General features: G+C 44.5%; 1 protein-coding gene across 2 annotated transcripts in view; it reads right to left on the reverse strand.

The window, feature by feature from the left end:
• Window positions 1-27,205, reverse strand: part of KLHDC8B (kelch domain containing 8B) — a 795,009-nt gene that overhangs the window by 117,338 nt on the left and 650,466 nt on the right. For both annotated transcript variants that reach the window (XM_069206170.1, XM_069206171.1), the window contains one exon: window positions 9,164-9,265. In XM_069206170.1, coding sequence (XP_069062271.1) covers window positions 9,164-9,265 — 102 coding nt within the window. The remainder of the gene's footprint in view (window positions 1-9,163; window positions 9,266-27,205) is intronic.

Consider the following 27,205-nt stretch of genomic DNA (forward strand, 5'->3'; position numbering starts at 1 on the left):
GTGCCCAAAAGCACAAGGTGTGCAATACTCAGAGACATGGCCAAGGTAAGAAAGGCTGAAAGACGACCACCACTTAACAAGACACACAAGCTGAAACGTCAAGACTGGGCCAAGAAATATCTCAAGACTGATTTTCTAAGGTTTTATGGACTGATGAAATGAGAGTGAGTCTTGATGGGCCAGATGGATGGGCCCGTGGCTGGATTGGTAAAGGGCAGAGAGCTCCAGTCCGACTCAGACGCCAGCAAGGTGGAGGTGGAGTACTGGTTTGGGCTGGTATCATCAAAGATGAGCTTGTGGAGCCTTTTCGGGTTGAGGATGGAGTCAAGCTCAACTCCCAGTCCTACTGCCAGTTCCTGGAAGACACCTTCTTCAAGCAGTGGTACAGGAAGAAGTCTGCATCCTTCAAGAAAAACATGATTTTCATGCAGGACAATGCTCCATCACACGCGTCCAAGTACTCCACAGCGTGGCTGGCAAGAAAGGGTATAAAAGAAGGAAATCTAATGACATGGCCTCCTTGTTCACCTGATCTGAACCCCATTGAGAACCTGTGGTCCATCATCAAATGTGAGATTTACAAGGAGGGAAAACAGTACACCTCTCTGAACAGTGTCTGGGAGGCTGTGGTTGCTGCTGCACGCAATGTTGATGGTAAACAGATCAAAACACTGACAGAATCCATGGATGGCAGGCTTTTGAGTGTCCTTGCAAAGAAAGGTGGCTATATTGGTCACTGATTTGTTTTTGTTTTGTTTTTGAATGTCAGAAATGTATATTTGTGAATGTTGAGATGTTATATTGGTTTCACTGGTAATAATAAATAATTGAAATGGGTATATATTTGTTTTTTGTTAAGTTGCCTAATAATTATGCACAGTAATAGTCACCTGCACACACAGATATCCCCCTAACATAGCTAAAACTAAAAACAAACTAAAAACTACTTCCAAAAATATTCAGCTTTGATATTAATGAGTTTTTTGGGTTCATTGAGAACATGGTTGTTGTTCAATAATAAAATGAATCCTCAAAAATACAACTTGCCTAATAATTCTGCACTCCCTGTAAACGGAAGAAGTGGGGCGGTTCAGCCAGCTCAGTTCTGGAGGCCAAGTACTGGAACGAGCTCCCTCTTCCACTTAGATGCATCCCAGAGAAGAACTTATTTCAAGAACAACTGAAAACACATTTGTTCAAACTGCCCGGTGGTTGGTACTTTCGTTTTGGCCGTCTGCCTCAGCTGTGGGACACTCTTGTAGTACCTGGCTGCTTTAGAAATCTAATCGTTCATTCATTCGTGCACTCTCAGTGGCCTTCGCAAACAAAACCCTGGTTCATTAGCACTATTAGGGCGGAATTCTGCGAATCCTACTGAACGGTCACTGCGGCAGAAGTACACATCTGTCGTAAAACACAATGAAAGCTGGGTTGTAAAGCAGTCAGGGTGCAAAACCTGCATGCACCTTGGAGCAAAACTTTCAATACATTGGGCTCCTGGTTTCCTCTCACTTCAGAAACATTGCCAGAATCTGGTCTATCATCACTTAGAGCAGGGATCTTCAAACTGGGAGGCAGGGCCTCGAGTGATCTGGGGGGGTGGGTGCCAGGCTCTGGCCAAAGAAGCATTATGATGCTAACAGGGCTTTGTTTTCAGCTGAAAAAAATGAGCAGCAGTGAACCACTCTGTAATGGGCCATCACTGACATGCCTTGACATTTATATCCAAGCTGGGAGTATGTGTCAAAAGGGAAGGGACTCCAAATACTCTTGAAAATCCCAGCCCCCACTTCTAATAATCTCACAGTGGTAAGGACTGCCTGACCAGAATACTATGTTAGACAGCATGTATTTGAATGGTTTTTAAAAATAAATGTAACAGAACTTAACTGCAATGTTTAAACACGTCTACACATATTTAGAAATTGTCAATTTAATCGAATAATTGTTTAAAATGTGTATGGGCGGCGATCATTTGTTTTCACAGGGGCAGACTTTTACCAAAAACCTCACTAAATAAACTATCACAAGACAAGTGGGAAACTCCACTATCAGACTCCAACAGCACTCCAAAGGTCTCACCGGACTGGCCATCTACCTGGAGTAACCTCACTTCCATCATCATAACCCCATCACTAGCACAAAGCAGACACTGGATTGCCAATATGGCCCACCGGACTCTGGCCAAACTTTATAAACTAGGCCTTTGATCCTCCAACACAAGCTGGAGCTGAGAGAAGGAAATAGGAGAATTAAAACACATGCTCATGGAGTGCACCTCCACCAAAACGTTCTGGCAGGACATCAGTAATGCAATATCTCAAATACTTCATACAAAACAGACTCCTACTTTAGCCTCTCTTGCACTGGACATCCTCCCCATTGACATTAAACAGGCAATTAAACAAAGAGAACTGTCTCCTGTGGGACATTCTAGTCACAACTGGCCTTAAAGGCATCCTCAGTGAATGGAAAGACTCACACACATGGTGGGAAAGGGTCCAATTCACAGAACTGCCTGTAACTCACTAAAACTATTCTTGAAGATAACACCAATGAAGAATGGTAATCTCAGGTGCAAACTAGACAACTTTATGTCTCACTTGTCTATGTAACCATAATCATCTGATCACTTTCTCATTCATGCTTTCACTCATTCTCCCCCCCTCCCCACTCTCCCAACTTCTCCCCTCACTACCCACGGCCCCTTCCCCATGTACTCCCTACTATCACCTTCTTCTTCTCTTCTCTCGTCTCCGCTCTTTTACTCTGTCTGATTCACCTACAACTGAGGTGCCTTAATCATTCACCACAACATCAAAAACCGCTCCGCCACAATACATACACTGATTAACCTCACCTCACCATTGCAAACTAATACACTTCTCTCTACCCTGTACTTCAATAAAAGTGAACCAACTCCTCGTGCTATATGCTAAACTATTGTACCCACTGGATTTGATGTTACTATGCAATGTATTGTTTCTTTTTATTTATGTTATTAAATTTTCCTGCTGTATAAAATCCCAATAAAACCTTCTTGAAAGAAAAAAAAAAGAAATGCCTCCTGTTAAGGAAAACGGACTGCATTTTAAAAAAATTGCTTTATTGAAAAAGCAATCACCGATATGGTGGTCCTCTGACCCCAGCAGGCCACCATCCCTGTGACTCTTGCGATTCACAATGGGTCGCAAAGCGAGACCTACTGCATTAATATTGATGAGGTAGGTCTATTTGAAACCAACTGCGTCTCGCACAATGTGTCAAGGACACATTGATACATGGGTGTTTGCAAGTTCCTAATTGCGAATTGCAAAAAAATTTAATTTGATAATCGCAAAGCCAAACCTACGTACATCTGGCCCATAGAGGTAAGTCTATGAGTTGTAGATTTACACTCTCTTTATGAATGGGGCTGATGTGTTTATGTAAGTTATACTTTGTATGTCTTTGTTAATTCGAATCATTAAGCACTCGCCTCCCCTTGCAGCTGGGTGTTTCTAAAAGTTGATGAAAAGTAAGTTTAAACTTATCTTAAGGGTGCACAAGGTCATAAGGACCAAGGAGGTGAGGTGTACAACCTTTACTTGAAGTCCTGAGACCGAAAGAACTGTCCAGAAAGGACAAGGTTTTGCACTAACTGCATACAAACGGTACATCTTGATGCCCGAAGAAGGAATTCATGTCTGGTTTGATGAATACTGCACAGTGTGTGCATAAACTGATAGAATTTGATGTATATGAGCTATGCTAATTAAACATGAATGAAAGTAACCTTTAACAAATATAGATCCTTCAGAGTGTTTTCCAAAAACAATAGCTTCAAATATTTCATGCACTTAAATTCAGTATATCTCACGTTAGGCGATGTGCCATAACCAACTTTTTGAGCACTTGTTCAAATTGTCCCTTTTGCAGTTGAGCAAAGCAACTTCTTCATTATCTTCTGAGTTTGTAAACATGCAATGTCATATATGTACAATGTATTATTTACAGTCCTTTCTGTCAGTGTTTGAATGGTGACTGGTGGACTCTGAGTACCTTACACCATCCAAATAATTATTCTTGAAACCAGAAGAGTGAGTTATATAATTTCATTCTTCATCCCTGATATCAACATCTGGCAATACCCACTGAGGCCCAAGCCTGCCAACCAATTGAACCTGCCCAGTCAGTCCAACACACCTCTGAGAAAAGGCAGTTTGCTGGTGTGGAACAGTATTTTTAAGTAGCATTTGGCAGTGAACACATAGCCTAAGGATTCAGTTCTTCTTACACCCGTACTCGATGGGAGATACTTGCAACGGGAAGCTGGATTGCTGAACTCCTACGTGTGGAGTTGTATATAATATAAGCACACACAGGGGCATATTTATGCAAGGCTTGTGCCGCTGGGGCGCCATTTTTTTTTACGCTTCGGTGGCGCAAGCCTTTCAACCGTATCTATGTGGCCACAGAAAGCCACTTTGTGTAGCTTTGCATGGCCTCAGAGACATGAAGTAAGACAAGCAGCGCAAGTTGTTGTGTTGCCTTACGCTGTGCTGGGGGGGCGTTCCATGGGCGTTGTGGCGGGTGTTCCCACGGAACACCCATGGATTTTGATGCTGCCCTAGGCTTACTTAGTCACGTAAACCTGGGGCAACGCCAAACCCATACCCTTCCCCAGTGCAGGTGTAATGAGAAGAAATAATTTTAATTCTCCTCATTTTTTCCTTTTTTCGGTGTCTGCTGCACACATAGAAAGAGGAAAATACCTCTCTGGTTTGTTTTTTGTGCAGGAAGTTGCCTCTCCCTGCAGAAAACAATCCTGCATGCAACACAGACACACATGCACCATGGTGCAAGGATGCCTGCATTGGTCCTGTACTGCACAAATACGGTGCATTCCTACCCTTTCACATTGGTGTAGGAGTACTTCGCTGCCCTGCGGCAAATCCCCATAAATAAGGCCCATGCTCTGCTTTGGTCCCCTGCAGTAAGTTACATAAACTTGGGTCATTTGGGAGGTTCATGTGGATGGCATTTGCAATAGATGCAGCTGCCCTGGCCTGTGTGTGAAGTCTGCCCTTCTGTAAAGAAATAGGAAAAATTAAAATAATTTGTAAGTATTTTCAGGTTTGGGCCCTTGCTCTTTCTGTTTAGTCTACAGTTTAATCTAAGCTTTGTTCATTTCGGACTCCTTCTAGGACACAATTACAGGTAGCAAATTACATTGTAATCTACGTGCACAAAGAAGTTCTTAGTAGTGTGGCAATAATCACGCCCCTGCACATTTTTTCCTGACAAATTTTGCAAGGGAAAAAAACGTGCAAAGTTTATATGGTAACATTTTGCAGAAAGTAAGGCAAAATATGTGGAATTAGATGCAATAAACACCGCTTCTGCATGCTGTACCTCATCCCCACCTGAAGAGTTGAGAACAGGAGTACATACCCACTGCGGAGTATTGGTACTCACCTGTTGTGGTAAATACCGCCTTTGTTGTCCATTACTTTCAATCCTGGCCCCCATGTTTAAGCCCCTTCTGAATGTGTTTGAAAGGATGTTTACCGCATTGCTAAACAAGACCTGAGAAGCCCTTAAACTCACCTTCTGACCAGTCATACCTTTTACTCTGCACAAAGGGATTTCCTTTATTTTCTAACCATTTTGAGTGCCTTTCTGTGGTTTGTGTTTAACTCTGAGCAGACTGTTTGAAAACAGGCTCACATCTTCTGGGGAAATTTCATAATCACCTGTCTGTTCAGAAGACGTATTAAACTTTCTATGCTAAGGTAGAACTCTACAGTGTGACGTCAGAGACCTACTGCCTGTCCCACAACTCAGGGGTATACATCTGGGTATTCGTATAACAGCGGTTCTTGTGTTTTAAAGTCATGGTTGGATGCTGTTACTTGGCTTCCTGGCTCCTTGAAGTACTTTCTCACTAATTTTAGTAATGCATGCAATCTTTATAACTATTATACAGTGCGTTCCTTCATCCTAATAATCTTAATCTCTATTATACACTGTATTCCTTCACCCTGATTATCTTAATCTCTATTATACAGGGCATTCCTTCACCCTAATAATCTTAATCTCTATTATACAGGGTGTTCCTTCACCCTAATAATCTTAATCTCTATTATACAGTGTGTTCCTTTACCCTAATAATCTTAATCTCTATTTTACAGTGTGTTCCTTCACCCTAATAATACTAATCTCTAATCTCTATTATACAGAGTGTTCCTTCACCCTAACAATCTTAATCTCTAATCTCTATTATACAGTGTGTTCCTTCACCCTAATAATCTTAATCTCTAATCTCTATTATACAATTTATTCCTTCACCCTAATAAACTTAATCTCAATTATACAGTGTGTTCCTTGACCCTAATAGTCTTAATCTCTAATCTCTGTGTATACAGTGTGTTCCTTCAACTTTATCATGTTAATCTCTATTATACAGTGTGTTCCCTCACCCTAATAATCATAATCTCTATTATACAGTGTGTGCTTTCACCCTAATAACTGTAATCACTATCATACAGTGTGTTCCTTCGCCCTAATAATCTTGATCTATATTATACAGTGTGTTCCTTCACCCTAATAATGTCTAATCTCTATTATAGAGTGTGTTCCCTCACCCTAATAATCTTAATCTCTAATCTCTATTATAGAGTGTGTTTTCTCACCCTACCAATCATAATCAATAATATACAGTGTGTTCCTTCACTCTAATAATCTTAATCTCTAATCTCTATTATGCAGTGTGTTTCTTCACCCTAATAATCGTAATCTCTAATCTCTATTATACAGTGTGTTCCTTCACCCTAATAATCTTAATCTCTATTATACAATGTGTTCCTTTACCCTAATACTGTAATCCTAATCTCTAATCTCTATTATACAGGGTGTTCCTTCACCCTAATAATCTTAATCTCTATTATACTGTGTGTTCCTTCACCCTAATTTTCTTAATCTCTATTATACAGTGTGTTCCTTCACTTTAATAATCTTACTCTCTATTATACAATTTGTTCCTTCATCCTAATAATCTTAATTTCTATTATACAGTGTGTTCCTTCACCCTAATACTCTTAATCTTAATCTTTATTAAACAGTATGTTCCCTCACCCTAATAATCTTAATCTCTATTATACAGTGTGTTTTTCACCCTAATAATCATAATCACTATTATACAGTGTGTCTCTTCACCCTAATTATATTAATCTCTAATCTCTATTATACAGTGTGTTCCTTCACCCTAATAATCTTAATCTCTAGTAAACAGTGTGTTCCTTCTTCCTAATTTTCTTAATCTCTATTATACGGTGTGTTCCTTCACCCTAATAATCTTAATCTCTATTATACAGGGAGTGCAGAATTATTAGGCAAGTTGTATTTTTGAGGATTAATTTTATTATTGAACAACAACCATGTTCTCAATGAACCCAAAAAACTCATAAATATCAAAGCTGAATATTTTTGGAAGTAGTTTTTAGTTTGTTTTTAGTTTTAGCTATGTTAGGGGGATATCTGTGTGTGCAGGTGACTATTACTGTGCATAATTATTAGGCAACTTAACAAAAAACAAATATATACCCATTTCAATTATTTATTATTACCAGTGAAACCAATATAACATCTCAACATTCACAAATATACATTTCTGACATTCAAAAACAAAACAAAAACAAATCAGTGACCAATATAGCCACCTTTCTTTGCAAGGACACTCAAAAGCCTGCCATCCATGGATTCTGTCAGTGTTTTGATCTGTTCACCATCAACATTGCGTGCAGCAGCAACCACAGCCTCCCAGACACTGTTCAGAGAGGTGTACTGTTTTCCCTCCTTGTAAATCTCACATTTGATGATGGACCACAGGTTCTCAATGGGGTTCAGATCAGGTGAACAAGGAGGCCATGTCATTAGATTTCCTTCTTTTATACCCTTTCTTGCCAGCCACGCTGTGGAGTACTTGGACGCGTGTGATGGAGCATTGTCCTGCATGAAAATCATGTTTTTCTTGAAGGATGCAGACTTCTTCCTGTACCACTGCTTGAAGAAGGTGTCTTCCAGGAACTGGCAGTAGGACTGGGAGTTGAGCTTGACTCCATCCTCAACCCGAAAAGGCCCCACAAGCTCATCTTTGATGATACCAGCCCAAACCAGTACTCCACCTCCACCTTGCTGGCGTCTGAGTCGGACTGGAGCTCTCTGCCCTTTACCAATCCAGCCACGGGCCCATGCATCTGGCCCATCAAGACTCACTCTCATTTCATCAGTCCATAAAACCTTAGAAAAATCAGTCTTGAGATATTTCTTGGCCCAGTCTTGACGTTTTAGCTTGTGTGTCTTGTTCAGTGGTGGTCATCTTTCAGCCTTTCTTACCTTGGCCATGTCTCTGAGTATTGCACACCTTGTGCTTTTGGGCACTCCAGTGATGTTGCAGCTCTGAAATACGGACAAACTGGTGGCAAGTGGCATTGTGGCAGCTGCATGCTTGACTTTTCTCAGTTCATGGGCAGTTATTTTGCGCCTTGGTTTTTCCACACGCTTCTTGCGACCCTGTTGACTATTTTGAATGAAACGCTTGATTGTTCGATGATCACGCTTCAGAAGCTTTGCAATTTTAAGAGTGCTGCATCCCTCTGCAAGATATCTCACTATTTTTGACTTTTCTGAGCCTGTCAAGTCCTTCTTTTGACCCATTTTGCCAAAGGAAAGGAAGTTGCCTAATAATTATGCACACCTGATATAAGGTGTTGATGTCATTAGACCACACCCCTTCTCATTACAGAGATGCACATCACCTAATATGCTTAATTGGTAGTAGGCTTTCGAGCCTATACAGCTTGGAGTAAGACAACATGCATGAAGAGGATGATGTGGTCAAAATACTCATTTGCCTAATAATTCTGCACTCCCTGTACAGTGTGTTCCCTCATCCTAATAATCTTGATATCTATTATGCAGGGTGTTCCTTCAAATTAATGGTCTGTATACCTATATTGCAGGGTGTTATTTCACATGAACTCTCTTTGTATCTATTAATCATCTTTATAACCTTTACATCTATTTTTCAGGGTGTATTTTCACATTAATCGATAACTATTCCGTAGACTCAAAACTTTTGAATTGTTGTGCATAAAATTAAACAGATAGTATTTAAGAGTACCTAGTCCTCCAGCTGCAATGACTCTCCCGCCGAGGATGCCGGTTACAAAGTCCGCTCTCTTCTCCCTCATTCGGGTTGAACGGGTGGGCTTACACCAGACACCTGCAACGAAAGAAGCGACAGTAAATAACCCCTTATCGTAGCTAACTTTAGACAATTACACTGAATCCTATGGCCATAACATCCGCCGATTACATGAGCTCACAAGAATGAGCCTGTGACGCTTCCCTAGAGTGACATCACCTCCTGTGCCCCTTTGCATGAACTCACTGGAATGAGCCTGTGACACTTACTTAATGTGACATCACCTCCTGTGCCCCTTTACGTGAACTCACTGGAATGAGCCTGTGACGCTTACTTAGCGTGACATCACCTCCTGTGCCCCTTTACGTGAAATCATTGGAATGAGCCTATGACGCTTCCTTAGTGAGACGTCCCTCCTGTGCCCCTGTACGTGAACTCACTAGAATGAGGCTGTGACTCTTCCTTAATGTGACGTAACCTCCTGTCCCTCTTTACGTGAAGTCACTGGAATGAGCCTGTGACGCTTCCTTAATGTGACGTCACCTCCTGTCCCTCTTTACGTGAACTCACTGGAAGGAGCCCGTGACGCTTCCTTAATGTGACATCACCTCCTGTCCTCCTTTACGTGACCTCACTGGAAGGAGCCCGTGACGCTTCCTTAGAGTGACGTCACCTCCCGCGCCCCTTTACGTGAACTCACTGGAAGGAGCCTGTGACGCTTCCTTAGCGTGACGTCACCTACCGCGCCCCTTTACCGGAAACTCACTGGAATGAGCCCGTGACGCTTCCTTGGAGTGACGTCACCTCCCACGCCTCTTTACTTGAGCTCACTGGAATGAGCCTGTGACGCTTCCTTAGAGTGACGTCACCCCCTGCACCCCTTTACCTGAACTCACTGGAATGAGCCTGTGACACTTCCTTTATGTCACCCCCTGAACCCCTTTGCCTGAACTCACTGGAATGAGCCTGTGAGGCTTCCTTAGAGTGACGTCACCTCCCGCGCCCCTTTACGTGAACTCACTGGAATGAGCCCGTGACGCTTCCTTAATGTGAATTCACCTCCCGCGCCCCTTTACGTGAATCCACTGGAATGAGCCCGTGACGCTTCCTTAGACGTCACCTCATGCGCCCCTTTACGGGAACTCACTGGAATAAGCCTGTGACACTTCCTTAGCGTGACGTCACCACTGTGCCTATTTACCTGAACTCACTAGAATGAGCCTGTGACGTTTCCTTAGTGTGACGTCACCTCCTGTGCCCCTTTACATGAACTCACTGGAATGATTCCGTGACACTACTTTAGCGCCTCTATGTTGTGACATCACTTCTTCTTCCACTTTACATGAGTGCACCAGAATGAGCATGTGACAGCAATTTGCACACCCCTTATTTTTTCGCTGTACAAATTCTTCCCGGTGTTACCTGAAGGAAGTATAAGCTGGAAAATCGAAACTGCAAAATTTGTCTTTTTTTGACCTTTAGATCTCAAAACTCAGAATCTAGAATTTTAAAGTTTGCTGGTGATACCACAAGGTGCGGTATCCTTATTTCCTCAAACACTTTTACCTCCAAATATTCCCGCCACAATTAGAATGAGGGCCCCACGGAGAAAGAAAGAAGTGGTAATTGGCTGTGGTTGGGAATAACATTTGATGTAATATTTGACTTTGATTTGATGTTATTCCCCTAAATTTACTCAAGGCCTCATTGAAAATCCAATTTTTGCAAGTATATTCAAATTATCTGTGCAGATTACCTGATTTACGAGTGCAAATTTACTTTAGTAATTCATAAAAGTAAATTTGTGGTCATAAAGGGATTTGCTGATGCAAATATTACCCTAGCATAGTGTACAATTACACGAATCCATTTTCTCACAGGTGTTAGGTGGGTACTCCAGAGTGGCAATGCAGTGAAAAGTTTGGAGCATCTTTAAACATTAAGGTTTGTAGTCTTGACAAACCACTCCATGCACCACTTCTATCCAGAGATTTACTCCTATAATTCGTGGAACTGTAGTGGAAGCGGGATCTCCAGGAGGAAACACAGTCCATGTGGAGAAAGAAAAAATATAATGCATGTATTTGGGATTTGGTACACCATTTACAAGGGAGCCACAGTGGGGGGCTGTTCTCTTATTGAAGGGATGATGCCATGTCACATCTGGTCTATGGTGCATGCAGTACCCACAGACCCAAATATCAGTGTTTCTCATCACCAGCATCTGAGAGAGTCAGATGAGGTCTGCTTCTCTCCTGCAGTCCAGAACTGGGAGGATTATTGGATTTGGAAGCCTGTCATTCACAGGCAGGATGTCTGGGGCTAATACTGCGCCGTGAAAACATGTTTTTCGAAATTGATTGTCCACGCGGAAGGGAAGCAGGGATGCATTACTGAGCATTTCATGGTATTTTACAGAGCAGTAACATCACAGCCTGCACCTAGAAATACATGAATAAACAGGGATCCATCACTTGCCTCTGAGTCATCCACAAATCCCAGCCTCTGTCAGTCTGTTCCAAAACACAAAAGCCCAGGTTTACCAACGCTTTGCCTCGGTTTCCACCACTTTTTGAAGCAATCCTAGCACAGAGTGTTGGAGTGGGATTTATTATCCGAAGCAAACCAGGATTTGTTGTGGAAAGCATCCCAAAGTAATGCAAAATTTCGCTAAGCGCTTCTGTGCAGCAAGGGGGCGTTCCTTGGGTCCTACATGCACATTCCTTTGCAGCCAACCATGGGTTCCTTCACAAATCTCTGTCCACGAACATTCTAAGGCAGGGATTTGCACCAAAACCTTCCACCCCCACAAAGCGGGTGCAACGAGGAGAAATGCTTTCATTTCTACTTATTTTTCCAACCGTGCATGTGCTGCATTGTGCAGCACACATACAAAGTGGGGAAAGTGCCAAAGGAAAGTATTTGTTTTGGAAGGAACCCCTTCCAGTACTAAAGCTTTGCTTTAGAGAACTCACACACCTGTGTGCCGTGGCGCAAGGGTATGTCCATTGGCGCATCGCAGGCAAAAGTGCACTGGGAGAGGGGAAAAAAATCACCATGTATTAGTAGATATGGTGCTTTTTTCACTGTCCCTTTGAAGCAAACTTTGCTTGCTGTGCTGCCTTGCATCAAATATTAATAAACCTGGGCCAAAGTCTCCTTTGTGGATCAGGCAGAGTCTCTAGGTGCAAGAGAGAAAAACACAGCAGCTAATCTAATCTTACAGAAGACAAAATGTAATGAGGTTGGTTAAAAAGAAAATTATTGAATGTCGAAAAATGTGCAAAGAAGAGGGTGAGCAAAGATGTGCTCAAAGGTTGTCCGACTCCCTTGTTGCCGGTACCCAGACGGCTATATTCACAAACATTACTGCTCTACCAATAAGAAGTGACGAGTGAAGTGTAGGGTGCGCTGGGAATGATGTGGCTGACGTTGGAGGCCACAGAGGGAAGTGAATCTCTGTGAGTGACTCCCTGAGTGATCACCCATGCCTTGAAATGAACCCCTTTCCAAAGGGGTAGCCAATACAGGCACCCCAGAGTGGGAGATGTGTGCTTGTGATGCTGCGCATCCATGATACGTCATGCTGCAGCATTCGGCAGAAGCGGCCTCCTGATCTTATCCACGGGGCCCTGGCAGCAGGAGCTGCCATAGTTGAGGTGAGACCACTAACACCACACCGACTGGTTGGTATCAATATAGGGCAGTATCTTCTTTAATAGCTGTAGTTGGCGTAAAAGGAACTAGCCACTTTGGAATTCTTGGGCATACTTATGAGCCCCTCGTGCTGCTGCAGCATCACTTTTTGTGACACTCCGGCAGCGCATTCCACAAAATCACATCTGTGAGACCACACAAAGCCACTTTGGAAATCTCTTGCTCAACAGAGAGTCCGAATCTAAGTAGATACCCAGACTTGACACTTCTGTAGAAGGGGGTTGGAGAAGTACACATAACCTCCTGCCAGCTGGCGGATTCCATATTTGGTGCCATTTTTGGTGATAAGAAGCTCAGATTTTGCAGTGTTAAGTAGTGTAGTAAAGGTCAGCTTTATGTTCATAACTAAGGCCCTCATTATGAACACGGCGGGAATCCCCACCGTGTTCATGCTGGCGGTCTGAACACAGACCACCAGCCTGTTGAGGACTCCGCCGTCCCAATAATGAACATTCCTCAGGGCCGGCGGGTGGAAACAGTGTGCTGGGCCTGGACATTGCCGACGGCTCCACATGGAGCCGTCGTCAATGCCGCAGTGCTGTAAATCAGGCAGTGACCTGTGTGACGGGGCTGTGCACGGGGGCCCCGGCACTGCCCATGCCAAGTGCATGGGCAGTGGGCAGGCCCCCAGAGGGGCCCCAGAGCACCCTTTCCACCGGCCTTTCTCTGGCAGGAGAACCCGCCAGGGTAAGGCTGGAGGAACCAAGGTTCTCTATCCAGCGCTGCCCTGTCGGATAAAGAAATCCGCCATCGTCAGGCTGCCTGTTGGCGGTAGCCTGGCGGTGGCTGAGGGCCGCCTGTAGCGGTCTTCCCTTGTTCATGATATGGTGGTCCACACCGCCATGCCGGTGGCGGTAATTTCCATGTTCATAATGAGGGCCAAAGACTGCAAAGCCTTTCTACCCTTCTTGTTTTAAGCTTTAATGAGACAAGGTCAGTGGTGTGCGATGATTAGGGCATGAAGGTGCAGTTTTGGATAGAAGCAGAGCAAGCCGGGGAGACTGCAAAGTGGAAAGTTTGAACATCAGGTGAGCATCATCCTCTTACACAGAGTAAAGGACACACACCGAATGGAAGAGGTGAAGAGCTGAGCCCTGCAAGACACCGAGGCGGATGGATTTTAAGTCAGACATCAATGAAGAAAGGACAAATGTCTGACGAATACAGGCTAAGAACGAGTGAGTTGCTGCAGGATTCTGGCAGGGCTGATGTTGCAGGGTGGGCCAGAATGTTTGGAAACAATCTCTGTCACCACAGAAGTAAAGATGTCCCTGGACAGAGAAGGACTTCTGGGAGCTTGTAGAAGGCGAGACAGTTAGGTTAGTCACACCAGCATGCCAAATACGACATCCAGTTCAACCTGAGACTTGATATTGTCTAGCTTAACAATGAAGAATGTCAAAAGGATGTCACCCAGTTTTTGTGAGGGCATCACTTGACTTTGTCTGACCAGAGGGGCAGAAAGGTCCTTGGTCTCTCTATGCTGGTCTTTGCTTTGGGAAGATTAAGAGCTACGCTGTTAAGAGAAGAATCTTGGCCCTGATGTACCAAAGGGTTTTGTCCATTCTGTGTCTATGGGGAAATATGTTGATACATAAGGGCCCTTGTTTGACCATACAAATGTTATGTTTATTTATGCTGAGCAAGTGCATCTGTGTAGCTTGTATTGAAGTGCAGCTGTGTATCTTGTACTGAAGTGCAGCTGTGTAGCTTGTACTGAAGTGCAGCTGGGTATGTTTCTACTGAAGTGCAGCTGTGCAGTTTGTACGGAAGTGCAGCTGTGCAGTTTGTACTGAGGTGCAGCTGTGTAGCTTCTACTGAAGTGCAGCTGGGTATGTTTGTACTGAAGTGCAGCTGGGTAGCGTGTACTGAAGTGCAGCTGTGTAGCTTTTACTGAGGTGCAGCTATGTAGCTTCTACTGAAGTGCAGCTGGGTATGTTTCTACTGAAGTGCAGCTGTGTAGCCTGTATTGAAGTGCAGCTGTGCAGTTTGTACTGAAGTGCAGCTGTGTAGCTTGTATTGAAGTGCAGCTGGGTATGTTTGTACGGAAGTGCAGCTGGGTATGTTTGTACGGAAGTGAAGCTGGGCAGTTTGTACTGAAGTGCAGCTGTGTAGCTTCTACTGAAGTGCACCTGGGTATGTTTGTACTGAAGTGCAGCTGTGTAGTGTGTACTGAAGTGCAGCTGTGTAGCTTTTACTGAAGTGCAGCTGTGTAGCTTGTATTGAAGTGCAGCTGGGTATGTTTGTACTGAAGTGCAGCTGGGTATGTTTCTACTGAAGTGAAGCTGCGTAGCTTGTACTGAAGTGCAGCTGTGTAGCTTGTATTGAAGTGAAGCTGCGTAGCTTGTACTGAAGTGCAGCTGTGTAGCTTGTATTGAAGTGCAGCTGTGTAGCTTGTACTGAAGTGCAGCTGTGCAGTTTGTACTGAAGTGCAGCTGTGTAGCTTGTATTGAAGTGCAGCTGTGCAGTTTGTACTGAAGTGCAGCTGTGTAGCTTGTACTGAAGTGCAGCTGGGTATGTTTGTACTGAAGTGCAGCTGGGTATGTTTGTACTGAAGTGAAGCAGCGTAGCTTATACTGAAGTGCAGCTGTGTAGCTTGTATTGAAGTGCAGCTGTGTAGCTTGTATTGAAGTGCATCTGTGTAGTTTGTACTAAAGTGCTGCTGTGTAGCTTGTACTGAAGTGCAGCTGTGCAGTTTGTACTGAAGTGCAGCTGTGTAGCTTGTATTGAAGTGCAGCTGTGCAGTTTGTACTGAAGTGCAGCTGTGTAGCTTGTACTGAAGTGCAGCTGGGTATGTTTCTACTGAAGTGCAGCTGTGCATTTTGTACGGAAGTGCAGCTGGGTAGCTTGTACTGAAGTGCAGCTGGGCAGTTTGTACTGAAGTGCAGCTGTGTAGCGTGTACTGAAGTGCAGCTGTGTAGCTTTTACTGAGGTGCAGCTGTGTAGCTTCTACTGAAGTGCAGCTGGGTATGTTTGTACTGAAGTGCAGCTGTGTGGTTTGTACTGAAGTGCAGCTGTGCAGTTTGTACGGAAGTGCAGCTGTGTAGCGTGTACTGAAGTGCAGCTGTGTAGCTTTTACTGAGGTGCAGCTATGTAGCTTCTACTGAAGTGCAGCTGTGCAGTTTGTACTGAAGTGCAGCTGTGCGGTTTGTACTGAAGTGCAGCTGTGTAGCTTGTACTGAAGTGCAGCTGTGTAGCTTGTACTGAAGTGCAGCTGGGTATGTTTGTACTGAAGTGCAGCTGTGTAGCTTGTATTGAAGTGCAGCTATGTGGTACGACTCAGCTTCCTGATCATATTTAACATTGTAAAGAGTTTTTGCCCTTCTTGTTTTAAGCTTTAATGAGACAAGATCCAGGGTACACCGAGAGTTGTCTCTTTGACATTAGCTGACAGAATAAATACAGGACTTTGGTGGGAAATTGGGGTAGTGGATGGGACTGTAGTGTGGTAAACTGAAGTGGAGTGGGATGGACTGGAGTAGGTTGGGATAGATTGTAGTGAAGTGGAGTAAGGTTGATTGGGGTACATTGGAGTGGGGTAGGTTCAAGTGGGGCAGAGTGGAGTAGCGTGTTGTGTCATGGAGCGAGTGGCACAGGTTGGAGAGGTGTGGAGTCGAGTGCTGTGGCGTGTCGCATAATGTCTTGGGGGATGTAGACTGCAGTGGCATGTCGTAGCATGGAGTGCTGTGGCATTGAGTGGAAGGGCATAGAGTGCCGTGGAGTGGTGTAGTGTGGAGCATGCATGGTGTGGTAGCCTGCTGCCATTACAGAAATACATATCAACGGAAACAACCATTACATTTGCACGAAAATATGGTTTTACTGCACAAAAACGATAATGTATGCAAATAGCAACACCTGGTATATTGATGTGTTTTGATAGTATTTAAATGTTTGTTTCCACCCCATTTCAGAATTCATCTATACTAATTCTGAAATATTCTGAAACATCAGCACAGTTTATTTTTTAGTTGTCTGTTAAAAAAAAAGAACATCCTTTCTCGTCTTACATGGACAGTCAGCAGGATTGTCACATAAATTCCCTCACTTTGAAGTCAGAGAAAGAAAAATAAATGCCAAGCTCCCTGAAAGAGAGAGCTTGACATATGACCTCTGACTTTGATTGCAAGCGAGTGCATGGAAGAATACAATAAACAACATTTGGGCAACCGAAGGGACGAACTCAAGCAGGATGACTTAAAGCAAATAAAATCAGCAAACAGAAAGCCAGAAAATATGAGTTACAGAGCACAAATTCAATGACAAAATGATAAGCAACAGGTGGAATGAATTTCTAGGTCAGTTTTCTGTGCTGTCTGTTAGGCAATGGCCTAAAAGGCTATAATGACCAGATGCCCACTTAAAAGTGTACACAATAGAAGACTTCCCACAATCAATTCAGTGAAACGTTTAGTGTGGCATAAACAGGCCTTTAACTTCTGGTTCACTCTGCTGTGACAAAAATTGTTGATGAACAGGGGGTCAATTGCCCTCTGGTATAAAACTGGCACTATGCCAGAGTATGCAGCACTGCTCTCAGGTTCTGATCCATAAAAGGGTTGCAAGTGTAGTTTCAGGAGTAGCTTGAAGCCCGACAAAAAAATTGATCCATGAACCACATCCAGCAAGGCCCGCTTTCATGGGCCTCTCCAGCATAAAATGTCCCACACCGGGCTGGTTCACAGCCGACAACACTTCCTGACCACAGGCAGACATCCAAGATCCACCTGTGACAGGACAAAAAGGAAACTGATGCAATCTGCATCTCTGCCCAGGTATAGTGTCCACAGAGCGTCAGATAAATCGAGCCAAAAAACTCAATACAACTGCTGCTGATTATTCTGCATCAGTGTACAAGGCGCATGAGTTTTGAGACCAACTTAGTCAGAAACCACATGGGTGACCCACAAAAAAACAGCCGTAACTATGTCAGAAATGATTAGTGGTATTAGGTTTCCTAAGACGATGCACTGACTTGCAACCCTGGAGATGGGTGGTGTCTCTTTTTGCCTTGTTTTAGACTAGCACACCTACAGCTCCAGCAATGTCCATTTGGTCTCTTTTTGCGTGTTTTCTCTACGTCAGTGCTCATTTCAAAGACATCACAGTAATTTGTGTTCATGTTTAAAAGGCTTCCTCGAGCCATTGAGCTGACGAGCTCTGGAGGCGCACCTGTGAGCCGGGGAGTGGTACTAAACCTGAGACGATATCGGTGGCATTTCCAGCAACCCCAGATATGTTTGTTGTTCTTTGGTCTCTACTGATGAAGGTCACTAACCCAGAAACACGTGTCTAGAGATGAACAGTACTGTCTGCACTAACTTTAGTGAAATACTACAGATTTTGTCAAGCAAGCGTTAATTGTTCAAACTGCATGTACCAGGATGCAAGGGGCGAACTCGACTGGAATGTTAGGCAGTGTGCTCCCAATCGGACTTCATAATTTGTGGAACGAATTGGCAGTCATTTTAAATATATAACATGACAAGATGGTGCGCTCCTAAAAACTCAGTGCTAGCTAGTAAGTTCCTTCGGTGGTCCAGCTCAAAGTCAAAGGCATGGGGGATTGAACCCTGACCCGAGTTGGAAAAACAACCACAACCACATGTTCTTCATCTGGGGCTACATGAAATTGTGAGTTTCTTGAAAGTCTACTCATCCAGCCTGGATGCCAGTGCTACAGAAGGCTCTTCGATGGCATCAGAACGGAAGTGGATAACCAGCCTGTTTGCAGGAAAAAACAATGGCCGCTGTAGTGGTCTTGACATTTATGGTTGGACCATCTGACCCTACCCTTTCCATCTGATGGTCCTCGCCACCTTTCTCACTCTCCCCAACAAACCACTTGGGAGGAGCCTCATGGTCTTTTAAGTGTGAATCAAAAACAAACAAAATAAACTGCCACCCCTGTAGAATAACAGGCACTCTTTGCACCCTTAGGTCATAGTCAGGTGCCAGCCCCCACTGTGGAGACATCTGTAGAAGAGTGGGTCAGACGCCAGGGCGATGAGCAGGGGCAGCTCCTCCGTTAGGGCGGAGGAGCGTTGCCCCCCCCCCACCTGCCAGCAGCAGAAGATGCAAAACCTTCAACAAACAAAGCGATAGTAAACCCTGTTTATTATTGTTTCGTTTGTTAAAGGGGCGGGCCACAGGGGTGATGAGCAGTGAGGGGAGTGCACTGTGGATTTCCCTCAGTGCGCATGTTTGTTTGGTCGGCCATCTTGGGCTGGCCAACCACACATGCGCACAGGGCTCTCTCCAACACAGTTGCCGGGCTGGAGAGAGCCTGCACAGGCTCCCAGTCTGCCTGGGAGTGCCCTGGCTGGGTACTCCCAGCTAATCTTGACGCTGCTTTGAGAAGCTTCAGGATTGGCCACAGGGCAGGCTGGTAGCCTTTGTCTGCAGCGAGACGGAGTAGAGGAGTGGCACGGTGAGGAGCGAGGTAATATTTTTTTTTTTATTATTGAACTTTAGATCCCCTCCCACCTCCTGCACGCCGCAACTGCCACGCTCGTTATGAGCAAAGCGAGCCGCGACTGGCGATGAGCATGTTGACGCTTGGACCACTGGATGGCAAAGTGGACAGGGTGATGACACTGATCCTGGGTCTTGTAGCCCCAGGGGACTTGAAAGATGTCTCCTTGCGGTCCTGATCTATCTTTGAAAAGTTTGAGGGTATGAAACAAACTCTTATTTCTCTCTGCTCCAAGGTGAGCCCAACTGTTTTCTACAGTATATTATTGAAGCTACACAGATGTCAAATTTGACTTGTAAATGCAGATAAGATGTGACAACAGGCTTTTCAGACCTGTAATTGAGACTGCCTCTGTGGATAATGCTGGCTGTCAATCAAAGTCCCACAAATTGTTTCATGTTGTTCCTGAACACGGCGATAAATTGTCTTCTCCACCTGCCACTGTCAACACTTAAATGTAGAACAACAAACAGGCCCCCTGTGTAAGGAGGGAGGGACAAGGATTCTGTGGGCTACTCATTGTCCTAAACTTCCACCTAAACCTGTTGCCTCTCCCACGGATCAGTTTAAGTTGGTTAGGGCTGAGAGTCTGTTCCTGCTGCACATCAAGGGGAATATTTGTAAGTGGAATGCGTCATGTTTGCACCACACAACGTGGTACATGCAAGATGCAGATCTGTAAGTCAAGTTTTTGAGGCGTTGCAAAGCCACATTGAGTGGGTTCAAAAGTCTGGAGTTACGCAATGCAGTGCAAATCGCTGAGTTGAGTTTCTCTGCTCTAGGAAGGCATTGCATGGGCATTGCATGGGTGTTCCATGCAACGCCCATGGTGTTTGACGCATTTCCAGATTTCTCCTTGTTACTTCCCCTTTCTATGTGTACTGCAGAAAGATAGAGGAATGTGTCTCTCAAGATTGTTTTTGTGTAGCAAGGTGTGGCTTCCTGCACAAAAACAATTCAGCATCCAAAGCAGGCATCCTTGCACCACGGTGCAAGGGTGCCTGCGTTGGCGCTAGCCAGCCCATTGTGCACCAGGACAGGGGGGGAAAAGTAGGGAATGTGCTGCATGCCTTAAATACAACGCATTCCTGTCCTTTCCCTGTCACAGTGCAGCCCAGTAAGGTGACTTGCTGCCCTGCACAGCATGACTTGTCCACAAATATGGCCCATGTTTTTTACTACTCAGCAGACATCACACATCCGACTTCGCCTCCTTCATGGGGCTGAGGATCCGTTTATCTGTCCCTAGCTGGCGATTTGCACTGCATTGCGTTACTCCAGACTTTTGAACTCATGCAATGTGGCTTTGCAGCTCCTCAAAAACCTGACTTACAGATTTGCATCCGTTTATCTGTCCCTAGCTGGGCTGTTAAGCTTCACGCCACTCCCGTGGTTCATGCAGCTGATGAAACTGAGGCTGAAGTGTCAAAAAGTAAATTATTTGAATGTTTAATGCTGCAATTCATTCCTTGGTACAAGGCAAAACTGTGAAGTCAATTTCCTTTCAGAGGGGGCTGGTAATTTCTTAGGGGTAGTAATGCTGTTTCTTTCAGATGGTTTATGGCTGAATGAAGGATTTTCCCGTGCTCCCGGGGCTGGCTTAGATGGCTGGGCCTCTGATGGGTGGAAGTGTATCCTGTCCACTACAGGGAGGGCCTGCCTGTCCTCCATGGGAAGGGACCTTCACTTAGGGTGGATGGAAAGCCCTGGGACCTCTTCCCAAATACTGGCCGGTCTCTGCTTGCCCACAGCTGACCACGGCACACAATGCCCAGACTTACAGAAACAAAATGCTCTATTTTTAGGAGGGGTGGACTCTTCACTTGACAGATCCATAATGCAGGTTTGGCACACAGGCCTGTGGTGGAAGAGGTCTGGAAAAAATATACATGGGGGAAAGCCCTGCTACAGATGTGGCACCGACCACTCGCCCTCTGATTGGGAGAGCCTGGGGGAGTGTCCCATCACTCACCGCCACACTTTCTGTAATGGAGCCTTCTCCTCAAAATGGCAGAGGGCAGCAAGTGGAGAGGGAGGGTGGAGGGCTGGAACTTTCAAGGGTATTGAAGAAAGGGGTGGGGACTGAGATGGTGTGGGGCAGTGGGCACCACAACAATGAGGGAGAGTTGGGGGAATGTGGAGGGGCACGTGGACCAAAGTAGTGGACAGAAGGTTCAACAGGAGAGCCAGAGGGAACACGAGACATACAAAGAGCGAGGGGACGATAGGGTAGAAGAAAGGCATAAGACAGACTAGAAAGGCCTACAGGCAGTAGTGTCGTTGAGGAGGGGCTGCAAGATAAGGCATATTTGGCCATCACTCATACAGAAGCGAACGCAGAGAAGGACATTAAAGGAAATTGGGGATGGGCAGAAACATCAAGCCAAAAGAGGGTAGGACTATAAGGTTAGACCACTCAAGAGGCATGACTGAGGGCGCCTCACAACTCCGTGACAACATCACTGAGATTGCATCTCACCTTGCGGCGAATGTGAAAGAAAAATGTGGGCAGGATATTTTGTGGAAATCTTTAAGTTGTTTTTCAGGGATGTGGGGTGCATGGAAGGCCCTTGAAGATGAAAGAGACTTATCCATGTGGTCGATGGTGCCAGCAGTGTGGAGTACTGGGCCTAGGCGTTCTCAAATCATGTGAGTGTAATATGTGAAAATATTTCCAGAGAGGAGTTTTCTTCAAATATACAAATGTAATGAATTAGCTACACACACAACTTGGGGTTTTGGCCTGCCTCCTATGTGACAAAGAATTAAGATCACACATGTGGGAAGAAAGGCTGATGTAAGGGAAGCTACACATGGATACGTGATCGGCATGGATGGGGCCAAGCCCTCGGCACATCAAGTGGCTTTGTGTTTCAGGCACTCACTACACCTTTCAAAGGTGAGACAGATGTATTTAGAGGTAAACAAGAACCTCTAACAAGAACCTCCAGCTAGTAGTGTGTGTAGAGCATTCATTCTGCTCAAGATGGCCTTGTAAATTCAAGCATGAGTGTTCAAACTAGCGGAGTAGGCTTCCAGTTACCCCATGTTCATGGGCCCAGGAAGAACCTTCGCAAGAAGCAAAGAGCTGGAAGGATGGCTAGAGCACTATCTGGACAGGGTCAGAGCAGAGACTTGATGAGGTTCTGCCACATTGAGATAACATGGACCTATCACTACCCACTTCGTGCCTTTTGAAGAGGCTCAGGCCAGGTTACTGAGTGGGGTGCTGCTGGGGGCCTGGAGGGGGCAGTTGGTGAAACGTAAAAATAACCATTGAAAGTGCTTAGAGATTAGTTCTGGTCACGTAGAGCCTGCTGTAATGTAGTTCAGGGATTATTGTTTAAAAAGGATTTTATAGCGGTTTACTCTGCACCACTTTACTCTATGCCACTTCACACCACTTTACTCCACTCCACACCACATTACTCCACTCCACTCCACATTACTCCACTTCACACCACTTTACTCCACTCCACCCCTTTACTCCACTCCACCCCACTTTACTCCTGACACTTTACGCCACTTCAAGCCACTTCCCTGTACGCCACTTTGCTGTACATTCTCTACTCTATGCCACTTTACTCCACCCTACGCCACTCCACTCTCCTCCATGCTAATAACATTTAAGCATGCTCTTTATTATGTGTGTTCTTTATTATCACATGTGAGGGCACTTTTAAATACCTGAGCTCAGGCTGTGGGTTGTAGAAGCACCTCTCATGTTTGTTTTAATAGACCGTAATGTTGCTACATCTATAGTAAGAATCTAGGCCACATTCAGGGTTTCTATGACTACTGACTTTTCTCTTAGTTCATAATTGCATTGTCATTGGGGCGAGCCATGAATATATTCAAAAACACATTAAATATAGCTAGGTCTAGACCGGTTGTCAAAGGCCCTTAACCTGAGTTATAGCTCGAGCCGCAGGCGAGGGCCTACATGAAGTGAGAAGGCCTTTAACAACAGGTATAGACTGAGGCAGAAAAGCTATGAGGCTATTAGAACATTCTACCCACCAAGGGTAGAATGTTCTAGATTAAAAAGAGAGAAACAGAGAGACAAACATTGGAATGTTGGAGCAGAAGGCTTATATCAGCCATTGTAAGCCCAGAGCTACTCCATTGTCTTTAACGGAGCTCCCGTACATTCCAATGTTCTAATAAATGTTTGTATATTCAGTGATATAAGATGCGTGGTATTTGTTATATGGGTTCTGGGGCTCCATCACCTTTATATGTCCTCCAAGATTACTTTTTATTTTCGTCAGTATTGTTACCAATATTTTTTTCAAATGGTGAACTGAGGGTAGCGCTTTAAATGCCCTCCACCTCGGTTGCATTTTCCTCCCATTCTCCACCTTCTTAGCCCAGCAGTCAGCCAGGCAGACAGCTATCAATCACCAATTTCCGGGATGACGAACTCACAGCCCTGTGAGGTCATCAGCTCGGCAAAACCAATACTTCCTGGGCTTAGCTCCACCCCCTGACGATGTAAGTGAAAAGTCAGCCCCAGGGCACATCTGACTGAAGTCCGTGAGCACTAGGAGCTGCATGTCCAGAAGGAGCTGGAGCCATGCCAAACCACCCTTTCACCCGCATCACAGGGTGGGGTCATCAGCTCCACTCATCATGTGACAAGTTGTGAAAGGGCGGGATTAGAGGGCATTGAAGTCTGGGCAGCTTGGCATCATAAGTTTTACATTTGATGTCACACTTTGCTGGTTCCAGCGTTCTGCTTCACGCACTGCCCTCGGATTGCGTCGCACACAGTGCTCGAGAGGAGACAGACTTCAGTAATGAATACGAGCGCTGCTAAAGTCTGTGTGTAACTGAAGACAACAGAAAGAACTGAGGATATGGGCCTGATTTAGAGTTTGGCAAAGGGAGTTACTCCATCACAAACATGACTGATATCCCATTCGCCATATTACGTTTCCATAATAGCCTATGGACATTATAATACGTCGAACATGGTATCCATCATGTTTGTTACAGAGTAACCTGTCTGCCAAACTCTAAACCAGGCCCTATGTCTTTATATTTATGTTGTATTGCCCACAGTTTCATATAGTCTTCTGCAGAAACTGCTAAAAGATTCACTGCAGAAGGTAAAATGCGAGCTTTCAAAATATATATTTCTAGAAGCCCGCAGTCAGACTGTAGCTGGTGCTAGGGCGAGCCTTTTATACAAGTTTCCATTAGAAGGACCCACTCCAGAGCTCCGAGGGCTGCTTGGGAGCCAGTATAAGTTTTAATTGAAGGAATCATGTGAAGCTTGATAAGGTGACAAAGATGTTTTGGTTTTTTGAGGTGATGTAAGGGTGTTGCCAACTGTGTTTGGAGTGCTCACTTCTAATGGAAATGGGAATAATACCCAGAGGCCCAGCAAGGTTGGCATTAACTGGCTAAAGGGTTGTTTTTAACAAAAAGTATGGGAACTGGCTTTGGTAAAACATCTAAAGCTTTGGAACATCCTTCACAATAGATTCCTCCCACTTTGGTCTCTGGACTTTCAGTGCATTTCTCTGTAGAACCAAAAGAAGGAACACCATTAAACATGTCCCACAGGAAGTGCACACTGGTGTTATCGTTTAGTAAGAGTTTATAACAGGGCATCCCTCATTTTAAAATGCTGTTCTTTCTCCTGTAGATTTCCTGATCGCCTTATTACAATCCTGTGATATACTATGGAGATCGAAATAACGTGGACGCATTATCCGTCACGTTTGTGATGGAGTATTCCCTCCGCCAAGATCTAAGTTTGGCCATTAGCCCCAAACTTCGTTGGCTTATTCTCTTCTGCTTACTAAAACTAATGATTCTGGTCAGCACCCATGTTACTAAGCCTTGGTATAATTTCAATTACGCTGCAAAATTCTGAGGATTTCCCATCACGCTGCTCGTGTGAAATTCCTGAAACTACACCATGTTGCATAATAATGCAACATTCACTGCAGAATGATAGGACAGGCGCAGTGCGGGGGACCAGAATGCAAACTGCTATGGATTGCAGCACTTCTGTTTTTAGAGCGTTCTTTTTAGGCGATGAATGTGTCATTGCATCTAAAACCAACGCAAAAGCATTCCCTGCAAAATGCTGGATTTCTATTTTGCCCAATTATGCATAATTTTGCAATGTTTTCCCAGCATTGTGTGCAATTACATGAAAGCAATCCTTAATCAGACCATTGCTGTCAAGTTAAAAAATAGTGAGTTTCCCAAAAAAGGCCTTGGCTTTCTGTTCACAAAGACTGAGTGAGGCCTGCGCAAGTTTCTTTAGCCTTTCCTTATTCTGAAAAAGTCATGTTTGCTCAATAATGGAAAAATGAAGTTTTATTTACACTCCACTATTTTCAAACTTTCAAACCTCACCAGCCACTCCTGGAGATAATCTCATGTACCATGGTGAATGGCTTCCGCATGTTAAGAAAATACACTTTATTGATCCTTGAAGAGATTTTACCATATTTTGCATTATGTTTGTTGCACAATACACATGCCAAACTTTTTCATCGCTCGGCTTGTGCAAGGGCTCTCAGAGCCAAGCCAGACCAGTGTCTGGGCTCTGGATCCACTCGGCCTATTAATATGTCTGCCCACCCTCCTCTGTATGCAACTTGGGCCTAGTACATGGGGCCCTCAGTCACCTGACAAAATGATTTGTAAAAGATGACTAAAAACATGGAGCCCTACTTACATGCACCGATTTGACAACTTTACCAGGGCTCTAGGGTGGTGCGACCGGTACCACCGCACCAGGTGCTGACTTCGGGTGGGGGCGCTGTGTTTGCTGGTATATTATGGCTTTATAAGCACCTCTTACAGCATTCCTTGCCTCCAGCAATTTTCAGGCAACAATAAATATGTCAAGATACCTCTGGTAATTAATGTTCTGCCTTGAGTGAGATTGGAGTTTTCTCTAGTGGAGTTTTAAGGTAGCGCAGAGGGTTAATATACCTGCTGCAAAGAATGTGTACCAAAAAGAGTTCATTTGGATAGAAATCAATTCTTATTATTAAATAGAAACCCCAGCCATGGCATCAGATTTTGAATTAGGAGTTTGTGCTTCTCCAGAACAAGCATTCTTAAACTGTACACCCTCCCAGTATGGATGGCATGTGACCCCTTCACCTTGTAGTACTCTGCCTTACGTATCATTTCTTATACACCGATTTATACAATTATGATTGATTGTCTCTGTGTCTGTAATGTTAAGCGCTCTGACACCATAAACTGGTATGAGTGGCGCTATAATACTAATTGGATGCATCTGTGAGAGAGTGGTTATGGCGACTTGAAAGGCATTGTTAAACGGTGGCAGTGAGGGAATCCATGGCGGAGGTGATCATTGGGTGGGGGGCGCCAACAAACATTGTCAATCAGGCCCCCACCAGCGGTAACTCCAGCCCTCAACTTTACCATCAAGGTTTCTTGTAGCAGAGATGAAAGAGTGGGTGCAGTGAAAAATACATTTAAAGTAAGTGATCCTAGGACAGAATCTCAAGCTTGCTGTGCTGTATGTGACTGTAGTCATGGGTTCCCAGGAAGAACTACCAGGCCCAAGTGGAATAATTCAGCAGGAATGTTTGGGGCGTGAATCCCCTCAAATGCTTTCGTGGTTTAGTAGTTGGTTCTGGGAGCCCTGAATCCAGCCTGACGTGTGAGGTCTATTTTTCTTGCCATACTCATTTCACTGAGGTTTTCAATTTTTTATGTTTTGGATCTTAAATATGTATAGTGACTTATTTACCAAAAAAGTAGTAAATATGCACGAATAGGAGCACTGCTTGAATTGGTGCAAATTCTCTACTTTTGGAATTCAC

Source organism: Pleurodeles waltl, chromosome 9, assembly GCF_031143425.1.
Source record: "Pleurodeles waltl isolate 20211129_DDA chromosome 9, aPleWal1.hap1.20221129, whole genome shotgun sequence".
NCBI lineage: Eukaryota > Metazoa > Chordata > Amphibia > Caudata > Salamandridae > Pleurodeles > Pleurodeles waltl.